General features: G+C 38.3%; 1 protein-coding gene across 1 annotated transcript in view; it reads left to right on the forward strand.

Annotated features, from left to right (window-relative positions):
• The first annotated feature begins 5395 nt into the window (after nucleotides 1-5395).
• Nucleotides 5396-14629, forward strand: part of LOC145671151 (zinc finger matrin-type protein 3-like) — a 73944-nt gene continuing 64710 nt past the window's right edge. Inside the window, exon 1 of the mRNA XM_081739975.1 lies at nucleotides 5396-5809. Coding sequence (XP_081596101.1) covers nucleotides 5791-5809 — 19 coding nt within the window. The 5' untranslated portion in view covers nucleotides 5396-5790. The remainder of the gene's footprint in view (nucleotides 5810-14629) is intronic.

The following is a 14629-nucleotide window of genomic DNA, read 5'->3' on the forward strand; positions in this document are numbered from 1 at the left end:
CGATCGTTTTCGATCATTTTTACAAACCAACTCACTACCAATTTTCGATATATAGAAAGTGTACCCCCCATAAAGGAGAATTTTAAAAACACACACTCTGTTTATTTTCAATAAAGAGTTAATACATTGAATTTCAGCTCCGTAAGTTTAACGGCTTGCGAGATACTCATTTTTTTTTTTTTCAAAAATTCGGATCCTCACTACCTTCTTAGGATATTATGCATTATAATAAAAGCAATATAACATCCCAATTTGGATTAAGGCCTAACTATATACTAAAAGTAATTTCATTTGACTTTGCAATTTGACCGTGATGATCAGGCACATACAGTTACATTCAATTTTTTATAAATAATTTATATATTACAGTGATTCAATAATGTATTTTTTCCAGTAGTTAGTTCTAAAAACCCACAGGTCTCGAAAGCCAAGTTGTAGTGTAAGTCCTATTGCTATTATTACTATTAAAAACATCAATATCCAAAAGTGCCTGAAGTTCTTTTTTCACTTGGTTAGATATACTCACCTCAGGTAAGTAGACAGAAACAAGTGGAAAAGAAAGCGAAATGAAGGTCTTGAAAGTAAAACGGAGACAAATTTACCAGTCTTCAGAAGATACTCTCTACAATGCAGTGAGCAGAGAGGGTCGATAGATCATACTGAGTCGGTGGGTCGCAGTGGGTCACGGTGGGTGGTGGGTCACAGTGGGTCACATGCTGTTGACCCACGACCCACTGACCCACTCAGAAAACTTGACCCACTTGACCCATTGACCCACTCCATCTCTGCTGTCTACTGGACAACTGCCCACCGTTCCCCTGATATTGGCCATTCTAAATTTCTAGATATTTAAGCAGCTCATCTCGAGAACTGTAAGTCATAGAGAGATGTTATTTTGCTAGTTTTTGCGAGAAAGAGAAGGTGTGGATAAAAAGATTTACTTTTACATCTAGGAACAATCACAGTTATTCTTCCCGCTCCATCTCTCCATTCTTTTTAAGTTCGTTCTGGCAATGCTCTTTGAGCATTCTCAGCTGTGTTCTTTTATATTTTGATGAACCATTGTCACCACGGCATGGCGCGTCCTCAGGTTGCGGATCGAGGAGAAGGCCTCTAGATATAGAGGTTAGCTGCGAATATACTGAATAAGCAGTCGCTGATAGACGACAAGGAAGTGGTCTTCCAGCTTGGTTGTTTGGGTAAGGCTAACAACCTCATCCTGAAAAAAAAAAAAAAAAAAAAAAAAAAAAAAAAAAAACTTGTTTAGAAATATTCACAGAAGCCTCGGACCAGGACTGATAACTTGGCAGGACCTCAGTAAAAGAAAATGGACATAAGATTTGGAACATGCAATATTAGTAATCTTTATAGGGTAGGTGCGTTAAAATCCATAACGAGTGAGTTAGAGAAATACAAGATGGACCTAGTAGGAGTTCAGGAAGTTAGGTGGGTAGGAAATGCAACTGTGAATTCCGGAAATTTTACATTCTTTTACGGGGAAGGAAATAGTAATCACCAATTAGGAACAGAGTTTTTTGTTCACAAACGAGTTGAGTTGATTTTGAGTTCAACGTCCCGTTCAGCAGCGAGGCTGTATGAGACGTGGACCTACTCATTAACGTGAAATCCGAACCACATGAGCTCCCGCCGGAAATCGAACCCGGCTTTCCCGCGCCATAGGCGCGTACGCTAACCGTCGTTCACAAACGAATAATAGCAATTAAACGAGTTGAATTTGTTAATGATAGACTTTCTTTTATTACTTTTAAGGGTCGGTGGTGTGATATTGTTTTAAATGTACATGCCCCAAGTTTTTACGAAGAAGTGGACCAACTCCCGCGATACCATAGGGAACGAAAGTCTGCATAAGGAAAGTAATGACAACGGTGTTAGACTCGTGAAGTTTGCAAAATCCAAAAACCTTATCGTGAAGAGTACAAAATTCCCACATCGCGACGTTCGTAAATACACTTGGACCTCACCAGACGGAAAAAACACATACACTGACGGACATAAGTATTCACACAGGACCATGTTTGTTGTATAAGTGGTAATATTATGTAATACTGAAACCAACGAAAGAATTACTTGTATCAAAAGAATAAAGAGAGTCCTGTATGATATGAACCAATCTTAATAGCCTATATTCCGCCCCTTTCGTTGAATCACACAAGTCAGTGTGCATTTCATTGACTTTGTCCATTTTCGTGTTACATCTATGCCAATGTCATTACATTCTTCATCCAGTCGTTTTTTTAATTGTAGTTTGGTCAATATGTGATGTTTTCTTATTCTTCGTTCCAGCTCATCCCACAGACGTTCAATGGGTTTGAGGTCTTGATACTGAGATGGGGTTTGGAGGGTATGGGGTGAGTTGTACAAGAGCCAACTACGAACAATGTACGAAGTATGTTTGGGATCGTTGTCTTGCTGGAACTCAGGTGGCTCAGTGGTAGAGCGTTCACCTCTGGTGCTTGGGCTCCCGGGTTCGATCCCAGCCCCCGCCAAGTGAACTTTGTGGTGGACAAACACCGTGCGCGTGGGTTTTCTCGGGGTTCTCCCGTTTCCTCCCACTTTCTTCATTCTACCATTTCATTCATTACTCATCATCACCGTCTCCTTTAGCCTAACCGGCATAACCGTGGGACGTAAAACTCAAAGATTTCATTTCATTTTCATTCCGGCATCTACCCAATAGAAAATTTACCTAAAATTTAGAATGCAGGAGGTTCCAGTAGTAATAATTTCCTATCTAAGTGGTATTTTGGACCTGTACAAAGTAACCCCGATTAGAGGCTGAAACTGCCTTCTTCCAGTTCTACTTTTTTTTATGACTTTAAAACGTTTCACATTTCAATTTCAACTATTGCTTAGGGTCCCATTATACACAGTAGTATTCTACGAAACCGACTTAACTTTGACGGAAATTCTTGAAGGTGAATCTTTCAAATTTTGGCAGCTCCTCCGTGGCTAAGCGGTTAGCGTACGCGCCTTTGGCGTGGGAGACCCGGGTTCGATTCCCGGCGGGAGCTCATGTCGTTCGGATTCCACGTTCATCAGTAGGTCCACGTCTCATATAGCCTCGCTGCTGAAAGGGACGCTAAACTAAAATCAACTCAACTCAAATTTTGGCGGTCTTTACAGTGACTGCTTTCCATACCTCTACAACAACAAACCCTCCGGTTAATTAGAACTAATATTAACCCCCAACATTATAGTCAAAATACAGTTAGATATTCTATCTTACGGTGGCAGTTGAAACTTCCTCTTTATAGTTCATGGTTTAATCGACAGATGACTGTGAAACTTTTTTCATATTTTGTGCAAAGTAACCCCTGATGTGCACAGTAACCCCGTCTTACGACATCTACCACTCACGATCAAATTCGAATTAAAGGGAAAGTTTGATGTCATACTGTATGGAAAAATTGAACCATCTATAGTGACCTCGCCAACTAAAATGCGAATTTTATGTTGCATTAACGCAATCTACTAAATCTACAATTTAAGGTAGTATCCAAACCACCACAATCCGTTTTATTGTCATCCACTCTCATATTTTATTGTTTATAGCCATTTTTCAAAACTGGATCAATCTTCTGTGTCACAAATGAGAGGTAGAGTTTGATGCAGTATTCCATGTCATAAGTTTGATGGAAACATGAAGGACCTTATGCAGAGTCGTTTTGATGCGTGATTAGTGGCATACTAAAGAGTTCGACTAACATATGTTCCCTGCAGTAGTCAGGCTTTTAGTATGACTCTAATCATAACGTCAAAACGACTCTGCATAAGGCGGGAACAGTCTATAGTGAGCTTTTAAAGCAATACTACCAATTTTCAAGTATGCAATTAATGCTTCATTATCTGATTCCGTTTTTTTTCCTGTATAACGAGAAAGTGAAACCACTTGTACTTGTAATATCACACAGGTCTTCTTGCTACATATAGTTGTTATTATCTTATAGTCTACGATCCTGTGCGGTACACCATTTTCCAAGTCACTTCGTAAACAATACCAATGCCGTAGTATTAAGTTTAGCTAATAAAGTAAGAGAGAACGCTATTATAGCAGTGTCTTCTCAACACCAAGCAGCAGAATGCTCTACTCTACACATATGTGGGAGCTCTGAACACCCATCCTCTGACGTCACATGACACCCTCCTTAATTTGCCATTTTCTGTATGTAACCCCACTCTACCCTACTACATCACATTACACATCATCACATAGCTCTTTCCCCCTTACCACGCAATAACAGCTCTTTGTATACGACTGTTAACAATATAATTTGATGCTTATGGTCCAAAGGACAGTTTTGGGCTACCTTCTCTTATGGTTCCTGGCCCTAATACTAGACATTTTACTGAGCCAACCCAATTCAAATTTTCATTTCATTTAATATATTATTTTTTGTGATGTGGTAAACTTTTTCCCATGCTTCATTTATACATTCATGTTCCTGTCGTATCGTATGGAATAAGAAAATTTTACTTTGGAATGGGTCTTCCTCTAACATTGTGAACTTATTGGGGAAAGGGCAGTTGCCCCTACCTCCGCTAGATACAGCCGTGGTTTGGATTCCACCTTAAACTGTATGTCAATGTCGCATATTCTTGGTCCTTCAAAAAAAGTCGCTACACTTAAACAAATTAACGAACACCTTACTTTTTATTTCAAATAACACATAATTCTTTTTATTCTCAAAGCACTGAAACTACCTGATAGAGAAACAAATCATCATCTAATTTCTTTATGCTTGAAGTCTTCGAACACATTTTGGAACGACACTTGTAATGGGTTTTCGAACACTACTTTTTTTTTTTTTTTTTTTTTTTATCCAAGTGAACTTTGTGTTGGACAAACACCGTGTGCGTGAGTTTCCTCTGGGTTCTTCCGTTTTCTCCCACTTTCTTCATTCCACCATTTCATTCATTTCTCATCATCACAGTCTTCTTTAGCCTAGCCGGCATAAACGTGGGACGTAAAACTCAAAAATTTAGTTTTTACTATTAAACAAAAAATAAGATAATTTTCGAGTTCCGAGAGAGAGAGAGAGAGAGAGAGAGAGAGAGAGAGAGAGAGAGAGAGAGAGAGAGAGAATAGAAAGATTAGTGATACAATAGATTAAGTTATGGCGATTCATCTCATTAAAGTAGCAATTTTCTTTTTTTAATCATCGCTTTTTGCCGGCAGAGCCCTTTTATGATGTAAGTGAAAACTACACAAAATAAATAGAAAACTCATCGAGCATTAGGTAAGTTTCTTTCCCTAAATTCGTAGCTACAACGTTGTATTTTTTTCTACTGATTTGATCTCCCTCAAGAGTCGCCACTACTGTAACTGATATTTTGCAAACGTCAGACGGTGATTGTTTTGGTGGTTGATGTGAATAACCCCTAAGGCGTAACTAGGGTTACTTTCCTAGTTATTATTAGCTTAAAATAACTCCTTTTTGTATTATATTGAATCCTCTATATTTTTAGAAGTACAGTGAATAGCTACTACAATTTCAGAATGATTGGAAGTTGAATCACAGACCCTTCTAAAAACAAATATAACACCTAGGGTCTCTATAATGGTATTATTAATGCTGTCATCTGTTGACGATATTTGTCAACTTCATTCACTAGCTGGCTCTTGTGTTTCATCTGGTGTCTAAAGAACTGCTCGAGTGGGTTGTATTGGATGCCGGATTTGTTTTTGAATGAGATAATAATTTATAAGTTGTACCGACTGTAAGAGTGAGTCGAGGGTGTATTATTAATCGAAACATATAGATCTAAAGAATGGCTGCCAGAATGCCAGGTGAGTTCTGTCAAAAATGCTTTCAACACTTAAATAATCCGTAAATAATACCATAGTTATACTCCTCACACTCAGGGAGTAAAAAGCTTACCAATGTATTGTACTTAAAAATATAGCTAACAATGGTTCATGTAGTTAGTGTAAGAAAAACTATAAACATACGATGAAGCGATATATTTTACACAGAATATTGGCGCAAGTTGAGAATACCCCAGCATAAAAATGGAAATTTTGTAGGTAAACTCCAATAACTCGGAAGGAAAAGTTGATATTAAAGGAACTTTTTTGGTATTTCCTTACGTGTTAAATTTCCAAGAGATGTAATATTTATGTAAGAATTGATATACAAAATCGATTTTAAGCATACGCCTGGCCCTAAGTAAGTAACTTACAGTAAAGTAGCAATATAAAAGAAAATATCGCAGAATACCATTGTTTGAATGCCGCGCAGGGTAACTACTTTGGGCAAGGCAGTGATATGCTGTCACTGTTAATATTATTCACGGGTTGTCACTGATTCTTTGTTTTTCCTTATTCACATGGATATTCGTCGCTAATGTCGGTGCCGTTCCTAATATATATAGTATTGCCAAGCGAGCGCTAGCGAGTGAAGGCGGGTTAGAGCCCCGCAGGGCACGTTATTTTCTGTCTTTCGTTCTTGGGAACTGTAACTGAGGGAGCCCGTTCAGATGAATCGGTTATTGTCACTGCCTTGCCTAAAGTAAAGACTTGCCGAATGCAGATCTAGTACAGAAGAGTAGGGTTCTAGAACACAGATCCTGCTTTCCATTTAGCTGTAATAAAGACAGAAACCAACGTGCCCTGCATTGCTTTAACACATCTTCACTCGGAAACGCTCGCTCGGTGGTACTATGTGAATTAAATATTAAACTTTGGTACAGAAAGGAGCCAACCTAGCTACTAACCTTTATGGGGGGACCTGTGTTCTAGAACCGTCCCATGGAGATTATGGCGTATGTAGTAATGCCAACTGTCTTAGGCAGTCGCCGTACCTGTTGTTATAGTAAATATATCATCAGATCAGGTCCGCAGAGTAAGTCCAACATATTCAGATTTCAGTACGGTATTGTTTTCGGGTTAAGTTCCCTAGTTGGTCGTCCATTTCTAGCAATATTTTGAAAATTTACCGGAATAATTTGCTTGTTTATATGCTTGATAATATAGCTATAAGGAGAGCGGAAGTTGTGTTTATTTCCTAAGTTGTAATTAGTTATAATCATGTAACTATTTGGCAAACAGAGGGAACTACTTCGCACAAGGTTACCGCATGATTGGATTGTAGGAAATTAACGATCATTTTTATTCTAAACATGGCTACAGGTGTACAAAGACACTGTAGTTGGGATCCTTATGCAGAGACGAGAAATTACAGTCTATTATCTTTAACAAAATGGGTTCAATATTCCTTAATCCTAACCTAACCCGACCATACCCTACCCTACTTATCCCTATTGAACTCCACTCTACCCTTCCCTACTCTATTATAACCTTTTAAAGCGCCCTTAAAAATTATTATTCTTAAATTTTTGTCAAATATTACGCTTTTTGTCGAAAACCAGGCGGATGACCAACTTGGAATAAATGCCGCGGAGGGAATTACTTCGTGCAAGATTACTGCATGGCTAGATTATGGGAAAGTAACGAGTATTTGTATTCTAAACATAGCTGCAGGTGTTCAGACACTCCAGTTGGTATCCTTACGCAGAGACGAGAAATTACACTATAAATTTTAACAAAATGTGTCAAAACTTTCCTAACCCTAAGCTAACACGCCCTACCCTACTTATCCTTACCTTTCTCTACTCTACTCTACCTTGCTCTATTATACCCTTTTAAAGCGGTCCTAAAAACTGATGGGTTTTAAGTTTTCGCAGTTGTTACGCCTTTTATTGAAAACCAGGCGGACGACCAAGTTCGGAATAAAAGCCCTTTAGAAATACATTATCGCTTCGCGAATAAATACTGCATCCGGACACATGCAATAAAAACTACAGCAGAAAAAAAACTTTTCTAGGTAGCTACTAAAAAGCACGAATGCTACTTGACCTGAGGCGCGTCAGCGTTGGTGGGTATGCGTGTATACTAGGATGTCGCTAAGAAGAACGCTTGATTAATTTCTATTTGGTTTGTTGCTTTCATAATAGACTCACTGCAGTAACGTTCACACCATCACTACGATGATCACATTTATATATGTACGGTAACTGTTTATTTATTTTTAAGGCTTTATCACATTTTCTGCTCAATTTCAGTATACCATGCCTCTCCACGAAACGTAATAACTCTTGTTCCTAGCAACATATGTTATGATAAAACTAAAAATCGAAATGTTATATCTGTCACATGGAACTGCCTCAATACACCCTAACGTTTGATGTCAGCAATCAGCATGCCTCCACTTAAAATAATAATAACTAGACGCAGATCTAAATATTTCAAAATAACACATTAAACTTGTTTAACGGATTCACTATTTTTTTCTTGTAAATTTTACGTATTTTTCATATTTCTGGACCTACTCTCCAGCACTTAACCTAATATAGCTGTCATGTAATCTTGCATAAGAGAAAAATACATACGCTGTAGCACAATGTTTGGACTCGCCCAAGATATTCTGAGTCGGATAGACTTCAATAGGTGGGCCCCCTAAATCTTCGGCATCTTAACCATTTCTGATGCACCAGGCTAAGGAAATCGGTAATAATGAAGTGAATTATAATGATGGAATGAAGAAAGTGGGTAGAAACGATAGAACCCAGTATAAAATCAACACACTTGTTATTGTCTACCACGAAGCCCCCTTGACGCGAGCTAGAAGGTAAAATTCCACGATTGCTTACATCATGATAAACTGAACACACCCTAATCTAAATTATACTTACCTAACCTAACATGTGTTTTATAAGTTGGCGGGAATTAACGGAATTTATTTCCGAGCTGGGATCGAACCAGACACACCACGCGGAAAAGGTTAGCGTTCAACAGGGTGAAAAAAATCATGATTAAAAAAAATCATTTTTGTTGATTTTTTTTATTTAAGTAACTAACTCTATGGCCTATTGAACCCGGAGGTTCAATGCCACGTTTACAAAAGCTATTCATTGACTTCTATCCTTAGCCAATTGGATCCAGTTTCTACTTTGTATTCCTATTTCTGCGAGATGCATCTTAATATAGTCCTCCCAACTGCGCCTAGGTCTTCCTAATGATCTTTTTCCGGTTGGTTTTCCAGTTAAGACTTTGAAAGCGTTACTACTTCCTTCCATCCTGGCTACATGACCTGCTTACCTGAATCTCCTAGACTTGATGACCTTAACAATGTTTGGTAAACCGTATAAATTATGCAGTTCCTCGTTATGAAGTTTCCGTTATTCCCCATTCTCATCAATCTTGAGTCCGAATATTCGTTTCAAGATCTTGTTCTCAAATACTTTCAGTCTATGGTCTTCCCTCATAGTAAACGACCATGTTTCGCAACCATACAGAGCAACAGGCATGATTGTCGTTTGATATATTTTAAGCTTCAAATTCCTCGACAAAATTCGCGACAAGAGATTTTGAACTGAATAACACGAATTCCCCGCTTTTAGTCGACATTTAATTTATTCGTGAATAAGATTTTCATCTGTTAATATTGATCCTAGATGTTTGAAAGTATTCACTTTATCAAAAGTATTATTCGATATTTTAACACATCCAAAATTTACCCCATTATGATCCCGAGGAACTTCTATGTATTTAGTACATAAATTTCGCTTAGTTTTATTTTATTTTTTTTAGGAGAGGAGATCGAACCCCTCTAAATGCGCTCCTGTTATATAGAAACAAATAGACGTGGACACAAGAGAATTTTCGCCTTAAATGTCCATGGTGATTTCCCCGTTGGAATAGTTAACGATTTTAAAAACCGTATGTTACGAAGAGAAGAAAGCAGGATTCGCCCGTTACCCGTTCAAAGCGGGATTTTCCCTAATCATCCTCTGCATGATAGTTGTTTTCATACTTTGCTTACATACATTTGAGTCTCATTCTATTATGATTATTATCTTCCATAATCAAAATAACAGAACAGATACGGGATTTTACTTATTTTCACTTTAAATTGATTTATTTCGGATTTTGATTTAAATCAACGATTTTTATTTAAAAAATCAAGCGATTTAAATCTTGATTAAAATCGTGATTTAAATCAATCCACCCTGGCGTTCAACCACTTAACTATCGTGGGCGCAACTTCCTTTTCTTAGGTCTCAACAGCGGCCCTTTATCCTTGCTACGTAGCCCCGGTATAAGGCAATTGAATTTCCCATTGTGTTTTTAATTTTACCCTTGTGCTTTTGTCACTTTGTTTTCATGTTTCGTGTTACTATTGGCTTTTATGGTAGACTCGTTACTGAGTCTTACACATTGACGGGTCCAAAGGTGGGCCAAATAGTCATCAGTGTACATACTGCGGGCCGCAAAAAACAAAAACCGTTTTCATACTTAATGTTGTATTTAAAGAGTGAGGAAATACATAAAATCTTATCTGATACTGTAGTACTTTTAAAAGTAAGAAAATGTGAGTAATAAGTAGATAGGAAGTTTCCACCTATACTTTCTTTGCCGCTGTCATTAGCGAGTTTCAGAACATATGTCAGATGAATGTATGTTAGCCTCGATCTTTCGGGAACTTTCCGTAAGGAAGAAAAATTGTTCACACTGATCCTACTACCGAATATGGAAGTCAAGTAAGATGCAAATTTGCGAGTTTTTGGGAACTACACAGACAACTTTTTGTAAAATTCTAGTATATTCAAATCACTGAACTTTATTTTTAGAACAATGAATTTATATTAATTCGATCTATAAATGGCCTGCTACTTTCGGTACAGTTCGTTCAGTAATGTCGATACAATTTTATAATTAAGTAAATTACATATTTTTTGTTACTTTCTGGGATGAATAGAGGGTCGCGAGTTCGGCATGCCGGACGCCAATAGTTCGGAAACTATCCAACATAAAGAGGGCGAGTAAAAGATTCACTGAAGAAGTCATATCTGTTCTATTGAATTTTGCATGTTTCACAATCCTACCGTGCACGCGCAAGGGATTCCCCAAAGGAACGTAGGGAGTCCTGGAAAATCTGCCAAATGAAACTTGGTCTAAATGGATATGAATTGATAGGCTTTCTACCAGGTAACAATAATTCATTTGTATTAAGTCGATATCTGGAACAAATACAAAAATGGCAGACACCTTCATGCCCGTTGTGTGTGGTTGCATAATTGCCAGGTACGGATGCTGGCCAACAGTGACGTTCTGAGTATTAAGTATAGCGAATTTGTACTCAAATGCTCTAGAAAGACATTTGGAGTGTCGGTAGAGCATAACAGATGAAGCAGGGTGATCACATGTGTGGAAACACTTAACGAAAAATGCCCAGAAATGCACTCATACTCAGTAAGCGTGAGTTCAAAGCGTCGGAAATGTAAGGATTAGCGTCAAGAACATGAAAGCCATTGCCAATTCACCAATAATACTCCCTCAAACCAATGCAATATGATGTGCACGATTGTATACCAATACGGATGCAACAACTGAGGCCAAGTTCAAATTGTGCCATTGGACTCACAAAGAAACTGGGTAAACTAAATGAATGTCACTAGTGGGATCGCATGATCGATATTGAAATGTGACCAATGTGTGTGTTGATATCAACATGTAGCTAATGGACAAATATCAACATGTCGCACTACTGCTGGTACACCGTCTCACGTGCGAAAACTAGGAAAATAACGTTGTACATTCTGCTATTACATCTGGTGCACCTTTTGGTAGAACGTAACCAGAACACGATTGTATCAATGTCCCTCTTTGTTTGGGACATTGTCCCACAGTCGACACATGTGAAAAGAAATCTCTTAACGCATGGTTCAAATTCTGATGGAGCGTGAAAATAACAAACTTGTATCATGTCCCACGTCTTCTGAGACATATGACGTACTCGAAATATAGGAAAATACCTCCAGAAATTTGTATCTTACACACAGTGCACATGCCAAAACAAAGACGAAAATGAACCGATTTGGCACATTTAACACTAAAGCTGGAACACCATACACATGGAAAATAAAACGACATGAAAATAGGAAGAAACGTCTTAAAGCTCTGATTGTTTACAACTGTGCAGTAGGAGTAACAAAATGAAACACACAAGTATGTCGGGAGGTTGTACAAGAGGGCTTGCCAAACAAGGTGGGTACTCCTCAAAGAAATGAATACAGAGAAAGTGAGGCTCCTTCGAACCTCAGGGCTAGAACACTCGCTTTTGCTCGCGTGGTCGCAGTTTCCAATCGTACTGGGAGCCCACGGCCTCAGATTCAAGACCCGAGTAGTTATTTTGCTATTTTTCGCACGTGGGACGATGTCCCAGCAGTAGAGGGACATGTTGATATTTGTTCATTAGCTACATGTTGATATCAACACACACATTGGTCACATTTCAATATCGATCATGCGATCCCACTAGTGACATTCATTTAGTTTACCCAGTTTCTTTGTGAGTCCAATGGCACAATTTGAACTTGGCCTCAGTTGTTGCATCCTTATTGGTATGCAACCGTGCACATCATATTGCATTGGTTTGAGGGAATATTATTGGTGAATTGGCAATGTCTTTCATGTTCTTGACGCTAATCCTTTCATTTCCGACGCTTTGAACTCACGTTTACTGAGTATGAGTGCATTTCTGGGCATTTTTCGTTAAGTGTTTCCACACATGTGATCACCCTGCTTCATCTGTTATGCTCTACCGACACTCCAAATGTCTTTCTAGAGCATTTGAGTACAAATTCGCTATACTTAATACTCAGAACGTCACTGTTGGCCAGCATCCGTACCTGGCAATTATGCAACCCCACACAACGGACATGAAGGTGTCTGCCATTTTTGTATTTGTTCCAGATATCGACTTAATACAAATGAATTATTGTTACCTGGTAGAAAGCCTATCAATTCATATCCATTTAGACCAAGTTTCATTTGGCAGATTTTCCGGGACTCCCTACGTTCCTTTGGGGAATCCCTTGCGCGTGCACGGTAGGATTGTGAAACATGCAAAATTCAATAGAGCAGGTATGACTTCTTCAGTGAATTTTTTACCCGCCCTCTTTATGTTGGATAGTTTCCGAACTATTGGTGTCCGAAAGTCATTTTCCCACGCTTTCGTCACCTTGTAGATCTGAAACTATGTCCGATAGCAGAAAGTTGAAGAGAACTTTTTTTCTTGTCTCAGTGGTAGGAGTCAGGAGCCACTAGATCCACCAAATTTGTTAGACAGATATAGATCTTTACCAGTTCTAATTGTGCACGGAACCGTTTTATCAATTTTTGGTACGGAAGGAAGGGTCGGAAAGGCCAAGATTTGTGCACGTTTATTCTCGGGTTATTTCAAAGAACGCCTTGCATATATGCACCCAACAGTATTTCTTTGTTCTGCAGGTTTACATAACAGCAGAGAATAAATACTCGAGCATTGAAATAGATATTAGTCATCCTCTCTTTTTATGTAGGCTCTGAATTAGTACCCGACAACGACGAGTGTGTACAGCTATTCTAGGCTGTTCTTAGTTTGTATGGTCTTATACAACTAGATAAAATTAACACTTGAAATATATGGCTTGGTGATATTTCCGTATATGCAAATTAATTCATCCTATACCCTGCTCTCCGTACCTATGTGTATATTGTCGCCAACTAGAATTTTTATGGTGTTGCGGAATTTTGGATCTTATGTCTTCGAGAGTCTCACAAAAGCTTGAGAGGAGGTTGAAATAGGGCATTTATTACTCAATGGTAGTAAATTAAACTGCGATGCACTATGTCCGCGTACTGTTGGCGAAATCGTACATCAGGTGTACCATGATTTGCGCTCACGAACCGTTTTTCTACATACTGGCCATTAAAAAGTAGTAAGATTCGATCGAAACAAATCTGGTAATTATACAAAATAAATGAGCTTAACTTAAAGTAAAACAGAAGTGAATATATACTAATCAAACGAATTACCAGATATACTCCCTATGTGATGTCCGTTTCAGCTAACATGATACGGACTACTGACTCTTCCTTTTCTACCACCTCCATACAAATTTGCTCGTTGCATGCACAAAGACATTTTATTCCTTCTGAATTTGACCAGCTATGGACCACACAGAACCTAGGACTTTTTAGTCAATCTTTTCCTTTTCTCTTCATTCTTTCGCACTTGGCCATTCTCTGCTCCTCGGAAATTACTAGTTTGGCCCTATTTTCATGCAGTTTCTCCTTAGATGTCTTCATGATGTTAACTCTTCTAAACTCGGTCCTGTTATGGATCACATCCACTGTAAGTCTGCTCTGCACTACGTCTTTTCTGACCTCTTCTATCCATTTCGTTGTGTGATCTTCAATCTTGTGATGCACTTGAAAATCTTCTTCGTCAATCGGTTCTGGTCTATTCTCATAAGATTTCGTATAATTTCATTTTCACTTGTCTATTGTGATAGTGATCTTTTCAATGTACCTATAAAGATCTTCGTTCTTTCTTTTCTTCCAAGTTCCACCAGTATTTTGTGGTCCTAGAATTTTCCTCTCCATTTTTTTTTTTTTTAAATCTTAATTTTTAGTTCCTGCAGTTTCCTATTTTATTTCGCGTCAGACACTCAGAGGCATAGAGAACCACTCCTTTTATTACTGAGCTGCAGTGTCTAAACTTCTTGTAGGATGTTATTCATTTGTTGTGCCTGTTCTGAGTTAACATGAAGGCCAGATCCAATT

The sequence above is a fragment of the Thermobia domestica genome, chromosome 15 (genome assembly GCF_964235325.1).
Source record: "Thermobia domestica chromosome 15, izTheDome1.hap1.1, whole genome shotgun sequence".
NCBI classification, from domain to species: Eukaryota; Metazoa; Arthropoda; class Insecta; order Zygentoma; family Lepismatidae; genus Thermobia; species Thermobia domestica.